The 23677-nt window shown below is 31.4% G+C and overlaps 1 protein-coding gene across 1 annotated transcript in view; it reads left to right on the forward strand.

Moving 5' to 3' along the window:
* LOC129799813 (dynein beta chain, ciliary) overlaps positions 1 to 23677 on the forward strand; it is an 88642-nt gene that overhangs the window by 38442 nt on the left and 26523 nt on the right. Inside the window, exons 8-10 of the mRNA XM_055844040.1 lie at positions 2388 to 3129; positions 5321 to 5662; positions 18257 to 18432. Of these exons, the coding sequence (XP_055700015.1) occupies positions 2388 to 3129; positions 5321 to 5662; positions 18257 to 18432 (1260 nt within the window). The remainder of the gene's footprint in view (positions 1 to 2387; positions 3130 to 5320; positions 5663 to 18256; positions 18433 to 23677) is intronic.

Here is a 23677-nt window from a genome sequence, read left to right on the forward strand (position 1 = left end):
TTTTTCTTTAAATTCCCCACTTCATATCTTCACCAACGAAAGTATTCAAATTTGATGGCAGAAAATGAACTTAAATGTCCAATTTGCAAGTCTTTTGCTTTAAGTCGCAATTGCAAGAATCACTCTCGAATATTTTCCTGAAATTTTATACACAGAGTGATAGCTAATAAGTATTACAAGTTTGAAAGTGTGTTGCAATATGATGAAGTCAGTCAAAAGTTTTATTAAATAGCCTTTATCCTCATTTGCATTATAATTATTAAATTAATAAAATGAACTTTTAAGCTGTGTTAAATTTTCTTCTTTACCTTGTTTTCTATTAAGATATATTGTATTTTCCGATTGAACAAATTTGAATTTCTGTGCAAAGAACTTTTGGTAAAATTTTGAGAAATATATTTAAATAATTAGCTGAGACTCTTTACAATCTCAGTTTTAGGATAAAACGGGAGTAAAGTTTTTTTTTTAATTATTAGAAATCTAAGGTAAAATTTGATGGTTTAATACAAGTTTTTTGAGAAAATTTCTTTAAAATGCTTAAATAAATTTAAACAAAACATTAAATAATTAAATTTTCCAGGAAATGTTTTTATTAGTGAAAAGTTCTGGGTGAAAGTGTTTTTATCTCGTACCCTTTTTGTTTATTATCGCCAACGTATTATTGATTTTATTACATTTTCAATGCATTATATTAATGCTAAATTGTACAATCAGTACCACCATTTTATGTAGGAGTGCAAATAAGTATACTGTACAGCAAAAAATAGACCATGCCTCTAATTAAACATTTAAAAACATATCTAGCTAATAATAATAATAATGATAATGATAATAATGATAATAATAAATAATATATTTCTTATTGATGTCCCTGTAATACATAGATTAGTACAACAATGGGATTTACATGATTAGAATTTTCATAAGTATCATCAATCTTGCAGGAAAATGAATAAAAATGCAAAAAACTATATATACAGAAAGTGGGCGTGGCTTCTAGAAATTGGTATATGCCTAAATTTCTTCCTTTACCGCAACCTTTAATAGGCTTAATTTTTATATATAACTATTCTTAAAATTTTATGCGATATTTATTGTAAAATAACATCTTCGAAGAGCAAGACGTAGCTTTTTGGAAGCAACGAACTTTAGGCTCCGCCCTCATTTGAATTCTTGAAAAGGATTTGTTCTTAAAGCGCTACAACATTCCCTCAATGATTAATATAGAGAAAAAGGTATTTTACTGAGCCTCTATTCTCGAAATGGACGTGCTATAAAATCATTTAGAGAATAGAAAAACTTAAAAAATAACAATATTTAGGGTAAGTGTGCCAAATTTCGGCATACTTGCATGCAAGCGCAAAGGTCTCAAGTTTTAAACGCTATATTATTAATACAAATTGAATATTTTTATTACTTCTTCTTAAGCAGTGTTGCTTGGAACCTTGTAGACAGTTTATCGTCTTTATTTACTCTAAAATAATTCTTAATACATTTTAAAATAATTAAAAATGTTGACATAGCTTTGGTGCCTTATTTCGACCACCTTCATTCTCATAGTTCTTTGTCCATCGGGAATTCTTCAAATGTCTTTTTCACGTCATCTTGTTGTTCGAAGCTAGGGGAAAGTTTATAATTTGGAATTAGTGTTACAAGTTGGACAATTCGCCGGTACAAGTTGGACATGGCTTTTTTCTTGATAAATACGATACAAAATTTGTTTTTAAGCACAAGGAACCAAATTATAAAACTAAAGCATTAAAAATATACAAATAAAAATGAAGTACTAAATTTATCAAGTCAAAAAGCCCTGTCCAAATTGTACTATTTTCCAACTTGTACCACTGTACAACTTGTACCACTTTACCCTACATTTTTTGTTATTCTTTTGCATTGTATAATCTCTAGAGTATGTAAAAACTAAAAATTCATAGAAATTCGAGGAACAAAATTTACCCTAAAACCCTAAAACTTACCCTAAATTAGTTACAGTTAATTTCGAATATTTAAGAAAACAAATTAGCTCCTTTAGAAAACCATCTATTCTAGATTTTGAAATTTAAAGATATTAGTTTATTATATTTTTTTTAAATAGGAAATACAATAAATGACACTAAAAACTTAATTTTCAATATTAAAATGCCCTAGATGAGAAATTGGAATTTAATTGAACAATGTAGAAAACCATTAATTAATTCACAATATTTCGGTGCATAAACATATTGATTTTATATAACAAAGGCAAAATTATAATTATTATATAATTTTCTGCGATAATGAATGTAAAAAGATATGAGAATGTAAATTTATGATTTTAATGATAAAAGATAGTTATTGTTGTTTTGCAAAAACCTCATTAAATAATGATAAAATTTTTGTGATAATAGGAAATTATTCGTGGAACGAAATGAGAAGATTACTGAATGGATTAATCGTTTGGACCAGGGACTTGTTAAACTCGATGCTTGTTCGAGTGAGGTAGCTGTGTTGAGGGTAACTCTGGATGAGCAGGAAATCGTTATGATGGAGAAAAAGGAGGAAGCAGATAAAGTTCTTGAGGTACTGCAGAAGGAAAATGCCGTGGTGAGTTTTGAGAGGTCCTCTGTATCCGAGGATGAAAGGAATGTCCGGAAAATTGAAGCTGAAATTGCTGAGACTGCCCGTGAATGTGAGGCTGAAGTGAAATTGGCTGAACCAGCGATAGTCCAAGCTGAAGCTGCGCTTAATACTCTGGACAAAAAGAACCTGACTGAATTGAAGTCTTTCGGAACACCTCCTCCTGGGGTTGAACTGGTGACCCAGGCTGTACTTGTCCTCTTTGCCCGCGGAAGAATCCCACGAGATCGCAGCTGGAAAGCTTGTAGGGCAATGATGGGCAAGGCTGACACCTTCCTCAGCAATCTCAAGACTTTCGACAAAGAAAATATCAAACCAGAGACAATTGAAGCAATTCTGCCTTATCTGAAAGATCCCTCATTCCATCCGGAGAAGATGAGAGCCAAGTCATCTGCTGCAGCTGGATTATGTGCCTGGGTGATTAACATTCATAAATTCCACAAGGTTTATTCTGATGTGAAGCCGAAATTGGACAAACTAGCTATGACTAGAAAGCAATTGGCCGAGGAACAGGTGAGCACTTTAATATGTTTAATGTATTTGCACTATGATTGCATTTGGCAGAGGTACAATAAATTTATTGCAAGTCTGTCCGGATTTGGAGGAAATTAAATTTCGCAATTATACATCATTCCTTGCAATTTAATTTTCGACAGATAAAGTTAAATATTTTGGCGCAAAATTATATTAAAAAATATGATAATTATTATTTAAAGCGCAAAGTTTAGAAATTTTTAAATTCTGATTATAAGCTTATAGAAAATACTGACATTAAATTAGATTTTCTCAAAAAAAGTAGGAAAGCGATTGCATTATTTATACAGTGGGACCTCGATAGAGTCAACCCCCGATAGAGTCAATCTCCATTAGTCAACAGCTATTTTTTTACCCTAAGGACTCCGATAGTGTCAACTTGGACCCAAATTGACTCCGTTAGAGTCAACTTTTCTTGTTTATTGAACTAATAATATTATATGATTTTATTATAATCTTTTCAAAATAAGCAGTCTTATTGTGTATCAACGTAATACTTTGAATACAAGAAAACATATTTATGTAAGGACGTGGTAATTTTTTGATAAAATTCGTAAGTATATTAACCGCGTAATCATTTTCCAACAAAATATTTTTCTTTATGTGATTTTAAGCTTTTTGATGGATTGAAAGTTCTCCTTTTCTCTCTTGTCTTAAGATTTTTGATTAGGTCTATGATCACAATGTAAGGAATTTTGAGCGATCATAAATTTGTAAGTGAATAATATTATGGCAAAAACAAGAAAATTGAACTCGAATTACAAAAAAACAAACAGAAAGCTAGATTTTTTGAGAATAACATAGTGAAGGAACTTTTCTAAATTTATTCGAACTTTTTAAAGACCTTACTTCTTTAAAAAATGTACATGATAAACGATCATAAAAATTACGCTTCTAAATAAAACGTCTAAATTCATTAAAATATCAGTATCTGAAAAGAAAATTTGGATCAAAAATAAAAATAAGCAACAAAAAATTAAAATTTTTAAGCAAATTCATTGAAAAGAAATCGCCTTCGGGTATGCAAATTTTCTTGATGGATAATGCTATTTTGCGCGTTTTTTCGGTCCGGAAAATGTGGGCAATTCCGGGACTAAGTGTATTTACTAATAATAAAAATATTCTTAAAAATCATTTTTTAAAAATCAAAAACTTTTGCCTAAACACACGACTTTTTTGGGCCAGAGGGTATAGAATTTATGGATTAATTTAATAAAATATTCTACTGAATTTATCAATTTATGAATTCATCAATGATCTAGTACAAACATAAAATAATACCCCTTTAAATCAAAATTTCACATTCTAATTGATTTTTTCGGACTCCAATAGAGTCAACGAATCCAATAGAGTCGACAGGCCTGGAAATAATTAGTTGACTCTATCGAGGTCCCACTGCATTTCTTTTAATTTTTATAATTTCTGTTATGTATTTTTAATTTTTAAAATTCGTTGTTTTTGTATACCTACCTTTTGTCAGAACCATTAAAATCAGTACTTTGGTATAAGTTTAATTTTATCTGCCTTATGTTTATTTTTTTATGAATGAAAAGATCTAACAATATCTTTTTCTTATAACATTGTTATGATTTTGAGGATAGAATAAAATCTTTTAACCTCTCCGTAACCAACCTCAATTGACCCACGATCAAAGGGACACCAAGACCAGCTTTGTAGTTCAGGAGAAACATCAGAATTCCTCTTGAAAACCTTTTATTTTTCAGAGTTTTAATTCTTTTTATCATTAATCAATTATTTATTTTATAGTAAACGATCTTTCAAAGTCTATTTTATATTTTTCCAGTTATAGAATTTTTCTAATTAACCAATTTAGAGTGCAGAAGGTATTTTAATTAATCAAACTCTCATTTATTTTCGTTTTCTACTTATTCAAATTAGTCTGTCGATTCCTATCAACATAGGTTAGCCATTCACAAATTCATTAATTTTATAAACTTGTTATATTAGTCTTGTTTGATGTGTTTACATTAATTTTCCCGTGTTCTGACTCTTTGAAATTTATATTGCATTAAAAAAACATGAAGGTGACTAATTAGAATAAAAAAAAGTTTTTTAATGAAATATCAATAAATGCAAATAAGGTCATGGGGATAGCAATAATGTTATGCTGATGGGGGAAAAATATTATTTATGTATTTTCTATACGCAGGAGAGATTGATGGAGCTGAATGAGAAACTCGGAGTGTTGGAGGAAAAATTGAAAAAGTTGGAAAATAAGCTTCCAATGGCATTGGACGAGCAAAAAGTCTGTCAGGATGAAGCTGATCGAACGGCGAATGCACTTGATTTAGCCAATCGATTGATTCTTGGCCTATCATCCGAACGTGTTAGGTGGAAGGAGTACATGCTGAAGTACCATGAGCAGATGAATACTACCCTTGGGGATACACTAATTGCCGCATGTTTCATCTCCTACTTGGGCTCTTTTACACAGAACTACCGCGATAAAATCATCAGAGAATATTGGTCTCCCACATTCAATGCTCTTCAGGTTTGTTTTAATTTCTTTCCATCTTTCCATTCTGTGCAATATACAGAGTCAGAAAGGCCATCAATAGGGGGAAAAGGACTTATCCGAATCCTGTTATTTTTTTCGCAAGTTAAAAAAAAAATTCAGGTATTATGTGAGATTTTTCAATAATCTCGCATTTTGTGGATGTTACTTAATATCATCTTTTTCGAATGAGCTAAAACTTTGGCAAAGTTTGTCTTCCAATCTAAGTGGATTCTTTACCACTTCGTTCCTCGCACCCTTGGTATTCCACTGAAATATGATCTTCGTCCTCTAAATGACCATTTACCAATCTCAAAGTATCTAAGTGGTTTCGAATTAAACGCACAATCTCTCAAAAAGTGAATAAAGGTTCAAACAGACTGAGGCTGATGATTTGTGAACAGAACCTGTTATTGATAACCTTAACTAAACCCTCACCATGTGACTTTTTTGATAAATCGTAAATGCCAAATTTTACAAGTTTAAAATTAGACTACCCTTAAGCTCATCCTGAGACTATTTGGACACTAAGAGTGTCAATATTCTTGAAATGATCCTCTCGGGTTTTACGATTTTAGAATTCAGGATTGTCTAATATTTGAACTTAAAGCTTCCTTGTTTAAATGGACCTTTAAACTTGAGGTTTAATTATACAGCTTAGCTTGCCCAATTACTTGTCAGATAAGATTTTTCGAAAATGTTTGACTTACACTTGGATATTATAGGAAAATAAATAAATAAACTTTGTAAAACTAAAATCAAAAACTGGGTTAATCTTCCAGTTTAAAGAAAGTGATTGGTAAAAAATTATTGCCTCGATTCATTGCCACGATCCCCAACTTTGTAATGACTAAATTTTTCCTGGTTCTAAATAAATATGATAGGGTAAATTAAGCTAATTCAAAACCTGCTCCAAATGGAAATTTTTCGCTACTCCAAATGGAAACGTCATTGTTTTCATGATAAATACAGTACTAAATTATTATATTTATATAGTTTCTATATCACAATTTCATTATTTGGTTAATTTTGCTCCAAATAGAGCGAAAATCCATTCATATTCACAAATTTTAATTTATTAATTTCTCCAGAAAAATCAAAAGTGTACCTTTCACCATCGAATTTTTCATCGATCGACCATGTTTTCTAATGAAAAACACAATGAGGTGACTGTTGTTTATTCGTTTTGTTTAACATTTATGTCATATTTCTGACTAATTTTAGTTAAATTAAGTGCTAATCTTTATTGTTAACGGTACGAGAAATTTTCAAATGAAATAATTACCTATTTCGTGAACAAAAAGGGTTTTTTTTCTGAAGTGTCTGGAAATGTTTCAATAGGAAACCCCGAAAATATGAATCTTTTGGAGAGATTTTCTTATTGTTTTAGATGGGAAAGGAGAAAAGACCAGAAATAAGAACAAATCCTGCACTCAGGAGCAACTCAACAAGGTTTTGGAAGCCTTTCGTCGTGGTTCCAGTTACACTGTTTGTCTCCAATTAGAAACTTTCCCTTGTCTCCATTTGGATTAATTTCTTTCAATAGAAGCATTTTACGCTCGCGTATTTTTCTTGTATTTAAGAGGTTTTTAAATTAATTATTAAAAGAATTTTCACTAAACCAGTAATATTCTAGAAGAGTCAAGGAGCAAATTTATGTAATTTTCTACAGAAAAAAATTGAACTTAATGTGTTAAATCTTCTGTGAAAGTTAAAGAGTCTGGAAATTGTTTTGAATTAGGACATTTACCCTACAGCAATATATTACAAAGCGACAATTAAAACGACAATTAATGTGAATCACATTAAAATTTTAATGTGCAAGTCTGATAACGCTATAAGAACCTTTCCAAAAAATTTAAATTTTACCAAATCGGTTGAAAAGCAGGTCATCCAGACTCGTTAAAATCAGATCTTCAAAAATTCAAGATGGCTATTTTTTTTTGTTAGGTCATAGGAATGTTTGGACGAAATGTTCACCTGGACTACCTCCAACAAATATACAAAAATAAAAGAAATCGTAGAAGCCATTTTCGAACTAAACCAAAAAACATGGTTTTGGAGCGGATGTAAGGTAATGCAGGAAAATTAAAAAAAAAAATACGTTTAGAGATATATTTTTTTTTTATTGGAGGTCAACAAAACCGAAAGTTGATATCTTTTACCGTTTAATCTTCATGACAATAAGAAGTTAAAAAAAAGCGAATTTTGATGGATCAAAATTTACGATATTCGTGACCTTTAATGAATCCTCCAATTCGGAAATACATCTTAAAGCTCTGAATGAAAATATTAAAAAATATTATAATTTAAAAGTGTCAAATTTCCCTTTATTAATTTGCATTATGTAATCGCTTGGAGCAGCAATAGTCGTAACTTACTTACGTAAATTTCTAACCTAATGGCGCTGGCACACCTTTTCAATTGAGTGAAGTTCAATCGATTGAAATTTTACCTCTCACTCTTTCAAACTGAAATAAGAATTTTTGTCTCTTTCTGTCAAATGAAAATTGTAATTTATGGCTCCGGCACACCTTTTAGATCAGGAAAATTTCATGAAGTCGAAACTCGCATTCCTTTCTTTCTCACATGTTTTGCACATGACTATCTCATTCTTTCGCATACCAAATTTAATTGAGCTAAATTAAATTTGGTGTGATGTTTAAAAGAAGAAGAAGAGTACGAGATAATGAGATAGACATAAGCAAAGCATGTGAGAAAGAAAGGGATTTGAATTTCGACTTCATGAAATTTTCCTGATCTAAAAGGTGTGCCGGAGCCATAAAATTTCATTTTCAATTTGAATTTCTATTTTTATTTTATCAAAAGGGACAGCTATATTTGATTTCAGTTTGAAAGAGTAAGAGGTAAGATTTCAATCGATTGAATTTCACTGAAATGAAAAGGTGTGCCAGAGCTATAAGTTACGATATCATTCTACCTTACCTGAAGATCGAATTTATAAAAGCACTATAAGTTGTTTTATTGAGAATCATACAAGTCATGAGTTAGTAAGGGTTTATCATCGAATTTTCTTCCATTGGGGCTTTCTCTTGACTTTTGTAGTGTTCAATATTCCAGGTACAGAAGTAAAGCTCTCATTGAATGGCCCATTTTTCCCCCGTTAGTTCTTTTATCTGTTTGTCGGAAATGTAAGTGAATCCCTTTCTGCAGTACCTAATGCCTCTGATAAATCTTCTCAAAATTTAACTTCAAAAAATTCCCAGAAAATCCCATTGAAGTCAAAAAGAGAAACGAGAAAAAAACCAACAAATTCTCTGAGACTTTTGCAATAGAAAATGGAAAGAAACATTTTACAACATATTTTTCACACATCATACAATTCAAATATTTTCTCAGAGCTTAATGTGAACTTTTCACAGCTCTTTAAATTTCAATGAAGCTTTTTGCATTTGTACACTCTTAGAAAATGTATGGCAGTATGCAGCATTCTTCATTGAGTACCAATTTCCTGCAATAAAAGTTCAAATTGACGATTTATTGCCATTGAAGCTACAGTGATTTTGGAAAATACATGTTGAAATTCCCCTGCATTATTGCAGAATTTATCTTAAGTGATATAAAGATATTGTAGTGGCACAATTGAATTGAGATAAGTAAAAGGCTTCTGGCAGAGTGCAATATCTTTGCCATTATTTATGCCTAAAGAGGATGTTCTTGATAGCACAATTATCCGGAAATATTTTCATGTTGAAAGAAAACTATAAAATTTTATATATTTCCGTGAGTTATTTTATGGAAGAAATTTTCTATCTTCTTTGGTATATTCTCCATGAAATTCGAAATTTATTTATTTTAAAATGTGTCAGAAGATTAAGTGCAAAAATTTAATTTGGCAAATGTTGTTATGCAATTGAATGACAGAAATTTTATTTTAAAAAAAATCATTTTTTATTTCTAATTCTGACTCTTCAAAATTCTTTTAACTTCTGCTCTACAGTAGAACCTCGCTATAGGCCATCGCTCTATAGTCCACAATTTATCGACCGTTGATTTCAAAACACTGATTTTAAGTTAGGTTATATTTTTTCAGTACGCGACATTCAATGTTGTCATAATTATTTTAATATTTTTGGCAAACTTTATTGAGTAGTTGTGATAATTGTGATCCATAATGAAGAGAGTGAGGATAAGTACCAGAATCGCAAAAAAAGTGGAAGCCGTCGACCAATTTCAATTCAAAAAGCAATTCAAAAATCGAGTAATAATTCTAAAAGTCGTTGATAATTTTAAAAAATGACATGGTTTATAGTGCGACCCAAGTGTTAAATCTGGACCCAAAAATAGCCTATAGCGAGGCTATTCTGTATTACCCGTAATTCTTATTTAAAGTAATAAAACACGAGAAATGGAATTGTTTGCATTAGCGCGCTATAAATTGCAATTTTTTTAACACAGGTTTTCAGAATTTGCACACACTCTGGCTTCGAACACTATATATTTTTCTCATATTCTTTTAATTATTCTTACCTATTTTTTCAGGAAATGTGTGACATAAGGCTAGCTATTAAAAAAAAATATGTTGCCACAGGTCAGATTGATGTGTTCAAATCCAAATTGTGAGCAAAGCCTGAAATCCTTCACCTAACACTTAATTTCCAGGGTCAGTAAAAAATAAAATTTGGACAGTAAAAAGTCAAATTTGATCAGTAAAGAATCAAATACGGTCAGTAAAAAATAAAATACGGTCAGTAAAAAATAAAATATGGTCAGTAAAAAATAAAATATGGTCAGTAAAAAATAAAGAATCTGGTCAGTAAAAAATCAAATTTTATCGGCGTATGTTTTGGTCAGTAAAAAATCAAATTTGGTCAGTAAAAAGTCAAATTCGGTCGGAGAAAAGTCAAACTTGGTCGGTAAAAAGTTAAATTTAGTTAGTAAAAAATAAAATTTGGTCAGTATAAAATAAAATTTGGTCAGTTAAAAATCAAATTTGTTCGGAGAAAAGTCATATATGGTCGGTAAAAAGTCAAATTTGTTCAGTAATTTTTTTTTTAAATCAGTAAAATGTGCAATTTAATCAGTGGAAAATTAAATTACTGTCCAAATTTTATATATTACTGACCAAATTTTATTTATTACTGACCAAATTTTATTTTTTACTGACCAAATTTAATTTTTTCCGATTTTTTAAAAGTTTTTTACTAACCATACTTAATTGGATGAAGAACTGGCGTGATGTGTATTGATAGGGGACTCTCCGGTGGTGGCCAGTGGATTTGAAGTCACTTCACAAAGAAAAACACTTCTTCAATCTTTACCAGAGCTTTCGGTCCTGGATGTGGACCTTCTACATAGTTTAGTCGACCACTGAAGATGGTCCACATCCAGGACCGAAAGCTCTGGGAAAGATTGAAGAAGTGTTTTTCTTTGTGAAGTGACTTCAAATCCACTGGCCACCACCGGAGAGTCCCCTATCAAGACCATATTTAATTTTTTACTGACCATATTTAATTTTTTACTTACCAAATTTGACTTTTTACCGACCAAATTTAATTTTTTAACTGATTTTTTTTAAGTTTTCTACTGACCATATTTAATTTTACTGATTTACTATTGATTTACTATTGATTTTTTACTATTATTATTATTAGAAACCAATATTTTATTTTTTACTGACTAATTTGAATTTTTACTGACCAAAATGATTTTTCCAATTTCCAGATGAAGAAAGCTTAAAGACCTAAAATATTTAATGTCATAATTAAAAATGTACTAATCAAACTTTAAGGCTAGTGATAGTTCCTCTGTTTCGATTCTGCCCTAATGTTTCTTGTATACTTAAAGGTTTACAAAGTCTTCATGACTAGAGTAAAGGAGTCAGACATTTCCATTTCAGCTTCGACATTGTGAAATTTGATACATTTTTAAATTTGACATTTTATAATTAAATATCTGAGAGAATACAAAACTGCCTTAAAAGACCGAATTGAAGGATTTTAAACTTATAGATTTATCTCAGAGTTGAAAGAATAATCTCTAAAAATTGATATTAAAAATGCTTATTCCTCAATCTTCAATTATTTAATGTTTTTAATTAATCAGATGGAGACGGCAAGGATCAAAAAGGTCTTTGCTGGTAAATCCCAAGGTTTAGATCGTACTCTCAGAAAACCGGATGGGAACTTTTGCAAAAATAACTCAGAATCGATAAATTTGCTAATTGAGACGCACTTTCCTGATAGCACTCTCTCTATTAATTCTGAGAATGTGATGAAGGAGTATAGTGCGGCTGATCATAATTGGCAAATTGCTAAAGATATCGTTTCTGAGGATAAAATACTTTGGGCTTTTAAAAGTTTTAAGCCGTTTAAATCAGCGGGAATAGATGGCATCTTTCCTGCCTTATTTCAAAGAATTACGTATAGTAAAAAACTTTTCCTGGAGCTGTTAAGGGATATTTATACAGCCTGTCTTGCTTTAGGTTACATCCCTAGTTTATGGCAAGAAGCCAAAGTTGTGTTCATTCCCAAGCCTGGAAAAGCAGATTATAGTGAAGTTAAATCATATAGACCTATAAGTCTCACGTCCTTTCTGCTTAAAACCTTAGAAAGGATCTGTGAGAGATTTCTTAAGGAAAATATTTTAAAAACTAATCCACTACATCCTAGTCAACACGCGTACAGATCGGGCAGATCCGTAGAAACTGCGTTACATAGTGTAGTGGGTAGAATTGAAAAGGCCTTGTCCTATGGTGAACTATTATTAGGAGCATTCTTAGATATTGAGGGTGCTTTCGACAGAGTAGGCCATGATATTATAAATAAAGCAGCTGAAAGAAAGGGTATACCTGAAACAGTTAGAAGATGGCTATCTGCTCTTCTAACTAACAGGAAAATAAGCGTTACAGTTGGAGATCAAACGGTTAATGCCTCTATTCATAGAGGCTGTCCACAGGGAGGGGTATTATCACCCCTTTTATGGAGCTTAGCCGTTGAAGATCTCCTTGAAACGCTTAATGATAATTATTTTTTCACAGTTGGATACGCTGATGATATCACAATTGTTTTGTGCGGTATCGATTACGAAACAATTTGTGGTAGAATGCAAGCGGCGTTCCGACATGTTGAAGAATGGTGTCAACACCGAGAAAAATGTGGATGGTAAAATTTACCATCCTCCATACAAAATTCTAATGGCCGGATAGTAAAAAAGTCACCCAGCAAACGCGATATTAAATTGGACTGTCAAAAATTGTAGAATATACTGTGTGGATAGTAAATTCTAATAGCCGGATGGTAAATTCTAATATCCCCGGATATTAGATTTTACTATCCAGATGGTAAATTATACTGGCAGGATAGTAAATTTTACTAGCTGGAATGTCCGAAAAATTTATTTTTCTCTATTTTCATTAATTTTTGGCCATTATTTGAGGGCTTGGGACCCTTCTTGGGTGACATTTTCTGTATTTCAAGCCATTTTGATGCGTGAAAATCTTTTTCCAACATTGACGACTGCGCTGAGATTTGAACACGCGACCTTTGTGATGACAGTCCAGCATCTTCCAGCTGCACCACGAACTCCTATAATGTATTCAAAGCATATCGGGAACCGTTGCATCGGCACACACGATATTCCAAAATGACACTCTAACAACAGGATGGCAAATTTTACTGGCTTGGATAGTAATTTCAATCCAAATTACTATCCTCCGTTAAAATTTACTGTCTTCCAGTTAAATTTTAACATTTAATATGCGGCCAGTAAAATTTACTTCCCGGATATTAGAATCTAAGAGAGGTCAATGTAAAATCTAAATGAGAATAGTAGATTTAACCATCCGGCTGTTAGAATTTACTATCCATAGGATTGTAAATTTTAAAATTTAATTTAAGCTTCTAAAGGAAAGCTTCTATGGAGGATGGTATTTTCTACTATCTTTTGAGGCAGTAGAATTTAAAGACACGATTTGTAGAAAATACCATCCAAATTTTTCTCGGTGAAGGCACTGGTTTAAGTGTCAACCCAAAGAAAACCAATTTGGTACTTTTCACGCGTAAAAGGAAAGTTAAAATAACTAAAAAACCTATCTTATTTAATAATGAAATCGATCTTAAGGATGAAGTCAAATATTTAGGCTTGATCCTTGACAAGAAGCTTATTTGGAATAAACATTTGGACGAAAAAATTGACAAGGCATTTCGCAGTTTTTGGCAGTGCAGATCAATTATAGGAAAAACCTGGGGTCTATCACCAAGAATGGTGTATTTTATATATACCGTGATGATCAGGCCTATTGTGACGTATGGAGCTGTAATTTGGTGGCCTAGGGTGAATTTGCAATGCGTCAAAGATACTCTAACCAGATTTCAGAGACATATTTGCATCGCAATCACGGGTGCTATAAGATCGACTCCAACAGCTGCTTTAGAGATACTATTAGGTTTACCGCCTCTTCCACTTTTCATTGAAATGGAAGCTGCAAAGGGGGCTTTAAGATTACGCGATCTCGATTTGTGGACACTGAAAGGCAGTGTTGTAGGGCACTGTTTGGCCTTGAAAGAGATATCTAACAAATATCCTTTTCTAGAAATGCCTAGTGACTCTACATCACCAGAGTGTTTCGCTGAGATCCCAAACTGTACTTTATTTTTAAATACAGAAAATTCCTTTCTCTTTAATGCACTGTTATCAGTAGCAGGTGAAGATGACATTAAAATCTTTACTGACGGGTCAGTGCAAGGGGAGAGAGCTGGAGGAGGTTTATTTCGATTAGATACAGGTGATGAATTTTATTTTTCTATGGGAAGGTTCACAACAGTTTTCTTGGCAGAAGTCGGAGCTATTCTGATTGCAACGAATATGTTAGTGAACGAAAATCCCACAGGAAAAAATATTTATTTTATCTCTGATAGCAAAAAGGCACTTTCTTCGCCATATCAGGGTATTATAACATCTAAAATTGTTAAGGAGATCAGGGCTAATCTTTGTAGATTAGCAGAGAATAATAATATTATTCTTCTGTGGTGTCCTGGTCATAACGATATTCTAGGAAATGAAATAGCAGATAAACTCGCGAAGATTGGTGTATATCAGGACTTTATAGGCCCTGAACCAGTCTTGGGAGTTGAGAAAGAATTACGGAAAGATTACTTCCAATATATTATAGGATTAGAGCATACAGCACTTTGGAATAACGTAAAAGGCTGTAGTTTCGCGAAATCCGTAATAGATGGATTAGATTTAAATAGATCTCAACTCTTGTTAAATCTTAACAGGGGGAATTTGAGGGTTATTATAGGAATTTACACAGGACACTGGCTAAATTCACATCTTGCAAAGTTGGGTGTAGACGTTACCTCAGCTTGCAGGGGCTGTGGAGAGAGTCTGGAAACAGTAGAACACATTTTATGTTATTGTTCCAAATTCTCAAGCCAGAGAATTCAGATCTTTAAGAAAGAAGTGCTGACACTGGAGGATATCAAAAGAGCGGCAGCTCAGGATATTCTGCAGTTCAGCCACGTTTTAAAAGAATTGGAGTAAGGTTTGTTGGGTAGACATAAGGGGCTCAAATAGAGCCTAGGTGTCTGCAGCCCACAGATCGTACCATGCTCCCTATACAATCTATCTATCTAATCAGAAATAATTACAAAAGTTTTCATATTATGTACTAAATATGAAAGCTTTTCCCAAAATAGTGAAACGGAAACTTAATTCCTAGTCCTAGATGATAAATCGTCGGTTGCCTCAGCAACTGTGCTAACTGCATTTTTGCGATTTTCAGGTTTTTGCATATTCTGATATTATTGAATTTCCTCTATTAAACTACGTTATTTAAAAAGTTTGGAATTTTCTCTATACAGAGATATTTTTCCGTGAAAATGTTCTAACTGTACTATAGTCACAAAAATTTCTCTGCAACTGCGCTATCTACCAATTTTTCTGCAGTTAGCATAAAAATACACTAAAAAAGGCGCAATTTTTTTTGCCAGCAACTGTTCTATTTGCAGTTTGTCATTTCTATCCATCACGACTCTCCATCAAAACAAGGTAAACGTTTGCGATTTGTGATTGAGTTTTTCGCGATTGTTGTGCAGGTGAAAGCAAATTAGTAATTTCGGAATTGTAAGTTTTCGTTTTATTTGTTTCTTTGTAAAAATGCTTATTAATTTACTTACAAAATTAGGATTTTGTGAGAAAAAAAAACAGGAAAAATGTTACGCAGGAAGAAAAATCAGAAAGCAACTGATCCACGTCCAAAATAATGCAAGAAGGAATGGAAGAAGTATCTACATTGCGGGGAAGGCGTTCTTGGACGATCTACGATCGGCAGATTTGTCCAACACGGGGTATACGATAACCTGGCTGAATTGTAATAAACTTATCCCGATACGATTAATAATAATAATAATCAGGATGAACCGGATTCATCTCTTCATGTAGTCGATAATTCGCAAGAGATGTTCACGAGTGAACAGGGTTCATCTGACCAGCCTGAAGTCAAAAATGAGCCACATCTTTCAAGCGATAGATCACAAGATTCTCTGAATGGTCAGCCTGGAGGAGAAATTTTCATAGCAAATGTTTTATTAACCGAAAGTAAGAATATGACTATGATTTTTTATTATTAAATTTTCAATAAAACAGGCGTTTTTTTTAATTTCTAATCACATTCTGTTGTTTCTGATCTTTTTCAGTATTTTTATTTTAGAAAATCTTGACATAGCGTGTAAAAAAGAGATCTCGTCCCGAATCATGGGTCCAAAATCGACGCATAAAGTACAGGAAAGCTGAAATGTAATATAATAACAGCTAACGGAGGAGAAAAATAAAATTTTCATACACACAGAAAAATTTTGACTCTAAATTTATTAACTAGGACCTGGAAACTTAACTTATTTGAGAACCTGGGAACTTAAATTGGACGTGAATCCGCGAGACGTTTAAGTTTAGAAGCTCTGAGCGAAAGAAATGGGCTAGAATCCCTAGCTCCGAAAGACCGGGAACTTATGTTTAGCATTAGCTGGAAAATGGAAAATGTCTACAGATTTGTAAATTGCAACTAAAACTTAATGATCAAGGATTTAGAATTAGGGCATTGGCATTCATTGAATCGGATTTGAAATTAAATTCCTGGGTGTTTCTGTTTAAGAATTTTCATTTTTCTGTGTTTATGAATTTTCAAAAGAAAAAAGATGATGAGACTTTGTGCAGAAATTGAAAATGGATAAAAATCTAAACAAAATGAAAAGTCAGAAATAAAATTGATATCTCATAATCAAGTATTCTTTTAATATAATCATTTAGTAGAACTTTTAATTGCCATATTTTTTTTCAATATGGCCAGAACAATTTTATAAATTCCTGTCACATATCTGGTGCCAATTGCCTTTTTCCATGCTTATTCTCATGTGATCCTTAAGCTTTGTGTAAGTATCCCCTTTCTTCTTTATATATCGTCGGTTCCGAAGAAGACTATTGTAAGTCCAAAATGTAAACTTTACAGAAAAGAGGTTTAAAGTTTGACAACTAAAACTTATTTTCACTAATTTCACTGCAATTAGTATACTTTCAGCTTTTGAAACTATTTTACCACACTTACGCATTGAATATCTTCTAGTTCACACTACTTTTAAATTAATTATAGCAAAATTGTGGACAAAAAACTCAATAATTGGGCACACCGATTTTCAGTTTTTTTTTTCTTGTAACTTTTGTAGGAAGAAATTAATCAACATAAAATTTTGTGGGGATATAGATCTAAGGTTTCTGCATCCAATGATACCATCTTTTTATACTATTGTAAGTAGACTTACAATAGTCTTCTTCGGAACCGACGATATCAGAGATCGTTTATTTCCCAAATATTTCACTTTCAGATTAACGTAACACTTTTAGGAGGAACCGTTTGTAGACTTTGCAGAGATCCATGAGAGCAAAATAGTGTTGATAAAAAGAAAACACACTCGGAAGATAAATTTTGGAGTAAATTTTAAATAACAATAAAATGTTGCTCTACACGGAGTCAATAGAATAAAAAAAAAAGAAAAATCTTTCCTTGTTAGGTTTTGACTGTGATAAACAATTGTGCTATCTGCAAAAATTCCATACATTGCAGATAGACTTTTGAACAACGATGTTAGTTAGCACAATTGCATATTGTGTATTCTTTTACGAAATGCTTAATTTTTAGTGTAAAAAATCTACTTTTTTCCAATTTCTTTGCATTAATAGACAGATTACTTGTTGTTCTTTCGATATTTGTAATATAAAATAACTCATTCGGGGTTTGATTTTTATTAAAATGTGATTAAAGTAAAAAAATGGTCTCCTGAAAAGTTGTCAAAATGCAGTTAGCACAGTTGCTGAGGCAACCGACGAAATATTAATTAAATTTCACATTAACAAAATTTCTCTAATACTTGCCTAAATTAATATTTAAAAGGATTACTTTCAGAGTTATTATCAAATAATTATACTGCAAATTCTCTCACACAGACACATTAATTGATTCTCTTACTGTGGTTTTAGGTGCACAATGTAATGTGGTTGCCAATATTATTCAAAAGCATTCATTAATATAAATTTTTGGCTCTTTAATCTCAATATTGGATTCCTCTATTGCAGCCAACTATTGACACTGGGGAGGATCTGGTAGATATGAATCCTTTTCTGATTGTATGCAACGATGCCATGGCTGCTGAATGGAACAACGAGGGATTGCCTAGTGATAAAATGTCAATAGATAATGCCATGATTCTCCAAAGCAGCGTTCGATGGCCTCTCATTATCGATCCTCAGTTGTAAGATATTTCACACTAAATATTTCATTGATGTCTAAAAAACAATATAGGGTAAGGGCTCATAATTTAGTCCAGTCTGCTTATAAGCATCGATGTTCCAAGTTTGAAGTGTGCTATTTTAAATACTAATTGACTTTTTTTTGTTACTATCTTTTCAGAGGAGTTGTTTAGAAACTTGTCAAGCTATTTATCGTCTTATTTTTACGAAGATTAGTTTTAATACGTTTAAAAATGAATTGATATGTAGAGGTGAATTTGACTCTTATTTTGGACAATTTGGTTATTAATTCTAACTAAAAGACTTTCTAAAGATTTTGCTGTCTTTTCTAAATATGATAAATATTAATTTTAATTCATGATGTTTCCAAGAATTAGTATTGGATATTACTAAGTAAGTTTGATGAAATACAAACTTTAGACCACGCCCCGTCAGTGGCTTGCGACCAGAGGCAATAGACAATTTAAGTTTTTTTTTAAGGATTCTGCTTTATTTTACTGAAAATGTCCAAATGAAGTAATTAACTAAAGAAGAAAAAACAATATAAATTTAAAGCAGATCCTTTTGCATACTGTATTGGATATTATCAACACAGAGACAAATTTTCTCGTCTTCCTCAGTTCTCAAGGTTGATAGAAACCTCCAATGATGCATCCGAAATCAGCAAAAATATTAATTTTGAGCAGTACAAAAATCAATTTTGGAAAGTAATGCTTCCCTCAATCCATTCAGATCAAGTAAATTTCCCGAAAACAAAATTCACATTTTTGTTCTAAAACATTTTGCATATCGTCGGTTGCGAAGAAGATTATTGTAAGTCTACTTACAGTAGTATAAAAAGATGGTATCATTGGGTGCAGAAACCTTAGATCTACATCTCCACAAAATTTTATATTGATCAAGATATTCCTGGAAAAGTTACAAGAAAAAAACTGAAAATCAGCCTGCCCGATTATCGAGTTTTTAGTCCACAATTTTACTGTAAATAACTTAAAAGTAGCGTTAACCAGAAGATATTCAATGCGTAAGTGTGATACAATAGTTTCGAAAGCTAAAAATATATTAATTCCAGTGAAATTAATAAAAATAAATTTTAGCTGTCAAACTTTAAACCTCTCTCCTGAAAAGTCGCATTTTAGACTTACAATACACTGAAAAAACTACATAGGAGCCATTTCTATAACATGGGAATATACGGCACCAAAATCCAAACCATAGGTAATTCTCTATATGGTAATCCGGAAATGATCAGTCATCAATCATCCATTTTCTCATGTGCATAGTAACTTCTACTATTTACATTGATCATCCATCAGCACTTTTCTTTACCATTTAAATGGGATTTAATACATATAATTATTATTAATTACCAAACTTATAGCAGTTTTTCCAAAGTTTACATATGGTATATAAGAAGTATATACTGTCAAATACCAATCAGAATAGGAATAGGTACAATATATATAGTATTCATTATTAGGTAAAATTGTACTTATTTCAGAAAAATGATTATAATTTACCATATAACATGGCCTGAATACGAAGTGATATAGCAAATATTCCAGATCAGATAGTACGATTTCCAATATCTTTTGGAAAAGTTATTATCCTTTTTTAGAACTGTTACCATGTAGTTGGGGTAAAATTAACTTTATCAAAAGTATATTTTACCATATTTTAAAGGAATACAACATAGTCCATTTGTACACGCTACTATGTAATATGGATAGCGTTCCTATGTACAAGAGGATAGTGTACCATATTTTAATATGATATTTCCTAATATTTTTGTAAGAGTTACCATGTAGTATGTCTAATATTCCTCTTCACTGTAGTAGATTTTACCACATTTTAATGAAATGTTACCCAGTCCATTTGTAACAAATACCATGTACTATTGGTAGTATTACCAAATTTAAAAGTATACTATACCATATTTCAATGGATTTCGTCCTAAACATTTTGTAGCACTTACCATGTAGTATGGGTAATATTCCCATCCATAAAAGCAGAAATTCCAATATATCTTAGGAACTAGTACCTAAATAGTTTGGAATAATTACAAACTAATATCGATTTGATTACATTCGTTTTGTAGTTGTTCTCCATTTGAATATAAAAATACTTCCTATTAACTTGCTTTTGTTGCTATGCTCTTATTCCTTCGATATTTCTGTAGATCGACTTAGAAGCAACAGTAGTCTCTGGGAAGAATGAATTTTAATAAGACATATTTCGCTACGCTACTGTATGATAATTTTGAACAGATTTTAATTCGAACTTTGAGATTTGCTGTCTATTTCAGATGGGCAAAGAGCAAAAAAGACTATGAAGATGTAATTTTGAGTGTAGGACTAATTTCATGTTTTTTTTCTCTTTGCCCATCTGAAATAGAGAGTAAATCTAAAAGTTTAAAATTTAAATCTGTTCAAAATTATCATACAGTAGCGTAGCGAAATATGTCTTATTAAAATTCATTCTTCCCAGAGACTACTGTTGCTTCTAAGTCAATCTACAGAAATATCGAAGGAATAAGAGCATAGCAACAAAAGCAAGTTAATAGGAAGTATTTTTATATTCAAATGGAGAACAACTACAAAACGAATGTAATCAAATCGATATTAGTTTGTAGTTATTCCAAACTAATTAGGTACTAGTTCCTGAGACATGAACCAACTGAAATGTATTTTTGGCAAAGTAAAATGGTCACGTCAGAAGTATATAGAAAAAACATTAAATGAACTTTTTCAGAAACATTGCATATTTTATTAAATCAGAATATTCTTAAATCTAACACAAAAAACTTAAACGAAATATAAGTATTCATTTTATACATAGTTATATGAATATCGAATATAACAGATTTCGAAAAGACTGAAACATTTTCTTTCAAACATAAAATATTTCAAAAAAGTGCCAACTCAAAAAATAAGTTTCTTTAAGGAAATCATGCATATCATCACAGAACTACTTTCAATATCGTTTGAAGTTAAGGTTTTAAATGTTAACATTATCGCATATATGTAGCCTTTAATGGCTGATACATTGTGCGACACGTTTTGGGTGCCTATGTTGAGAGTGCTAAAACTTGTTAGAGATTCATTTAGGGATCTCAAATCTGAAATCCGTCTGTCTAGATTACGTACAGATTTGCTTTTTAAATATCACAGAAAAAAAAATTTTGTAAAAATGTTCGTAAATGTTTGTGAATTCCTATGGGGGAGTTACGAAATGCTCGTGAATTGTATAACCCACAAACATGTTCGTAAAAGTTTGTACTTTTTTCAAAAATATTTTTCGTAACATGGTCACTTAACAAGCATTTTTTGTACTTTTACAAACATTTGTTCGTAAATGTTCGTAAACACACAAAAAATGTTCGTAACATTTTGTCATTTGTTCGTAAAATATTCGACAGGAAAACAAAACGAACTTGTTTGTGGGTTATACGATTCACGAGCATTTCGTAACTTCCCCATAGGAATCCACAAACATTTACGAACATTTTTACAAAATATTTTTTCTGTGTATGCATTTTTGGTTTTTTGATGTTTACCAAAATTCAAAAATTTATATCTCCAGTTCTAATCATTGTCCTATGTTAATTGTATTGAGCTTAAATTGCGTCTAATTTCATATCCTACAACCCTTCTAAATACTCAAGAACTTACTCTGTAAATAAAGGCGAGTTTCATAGATTTTTTTTTATATTTTTTATAATTATAAATATAACATTTTATAATTATATTTTTTTTTAAATATATTAACCAGTTTCTCGCTTAAAGTTCTATAGTTTGACTACTAGGATTAAAGTCAGTGTATTAAACATTTTTATTTCGTCTTAGGTTGAGTTTTCTATCTTAATCCCTTCATTCACAATAATTTTTACAAGAAAAAAAAAAACACATGAGAAGGGCTCTACAGTAGGTTAAACGGTTAAACAGAGTCATCAATTCACAGGATCTTTTTTGAATATATGCAAAACTTTCAAGTTCATTCATTTCTTCCAAGAATCATTGCCAGTGAACGGATTAAAATAGAAAGCTTAAACTAAGACGAAATGAAAGAATATTAAAAATACACTAACTTTTAGCCATAGTAGTCTATCTATAGAGAGCATTTTATTTAAGCAAGAGACTGGTTAATATATGAAAAAAGTCATAAAAATGTACATTTTACGGTGTTTTTCAAAAAGTTCTAAAAATTCACCTTTTTTACATCATAAGTCCTTGGCATGTTTCAGAAGGGTTTGTAGGCGCTATAGGACATGCCATTTACACGCTATTTAAGCTCAATAGAATTATCATATGACAATTATTAAAACTGAAAGTTTTTGTATTTTGGAAAACATCAAAAACCTAAAAATGCATATTTAAAAAAAATTAAACGTGACCCAGAAAGAAGGATTTCAGATTTGAGATCCTTAAATGACCCTCTAACAAGTTTGTCATTCTCGACACAGACACCCGCAAAAAGGTTCATTATTTGTCGCACATTATAACCAGCACGACTACCAAATGGACCAAATGCATTGTTTTTTTTCGAAATCATTGTAAAAAATTGTTAGTGGCTAAACTATAATCATTATTTAAATAGGTAATTAGCAAAGTTTTCCGAAAATCTGTCTGAAATTCCAAAATTCAAACACGTTCCTGATCTCTTAGTAACCTTTTACATTCAAAAATAGTTTATAACACATTTTCATTTGTCAAAAGCTGTGGTTAAATGTGTTTTCAACGAGATTTCGTGTGCTTTCACATTTTCTGTTAGTAAAATAAAACCAATTTTAGGTTTAACTGCATTCATTCTGTTACTTATTATGACATCTTTTATAGAGACAAGTTGTTAAATGGAGGCGTAAGAAATTGTATTCTTTTACACCCAGTGCCAATTTGTCCAGAATAATCTTGAAGAGTGTTTAAAATACATTTTTTTAAGTTTGAATCTTTATCATTTTGAGCTGGCAATTTTTTAACTTCACAGTTAAATTGCTTCCGAAAACTTCGAAAACTCTTTGGTAATCTTTTCTAAAAATTTGATTACTTTTTAGAGAACTCCTAAATAAGACTCACATTCCAAAAATTAAAGAAAAATCTGAGGTCTTGGATACTATGAATAGATTTTGATGGTACTTATAAAACAACTGTGGGTTTATTTGAATTGAAACCACATTCTTTCTAAATATTAAGAACCTATCTTAACCGTTGTGGGTATTTTGAGAAGTTTTCTTACGGGTTTTCAAAATGC

The sequence above is a fragment of the Phlebotomus papatasi genome, chromosome 1, assembly GCF_024763615.1.
Source record: "Phlebotomus papatasi isolate M1 chromosome 1, Ppap_2.1, whole genome shotgun sequence".
Taxonomy (NCBI): domain Eukaryota; kingdom Metazoa; phylum Arthropoda; class Insecta; order Diptera; family Psychodidae; genus Phlebotomus; species Phlebotomus papatasi.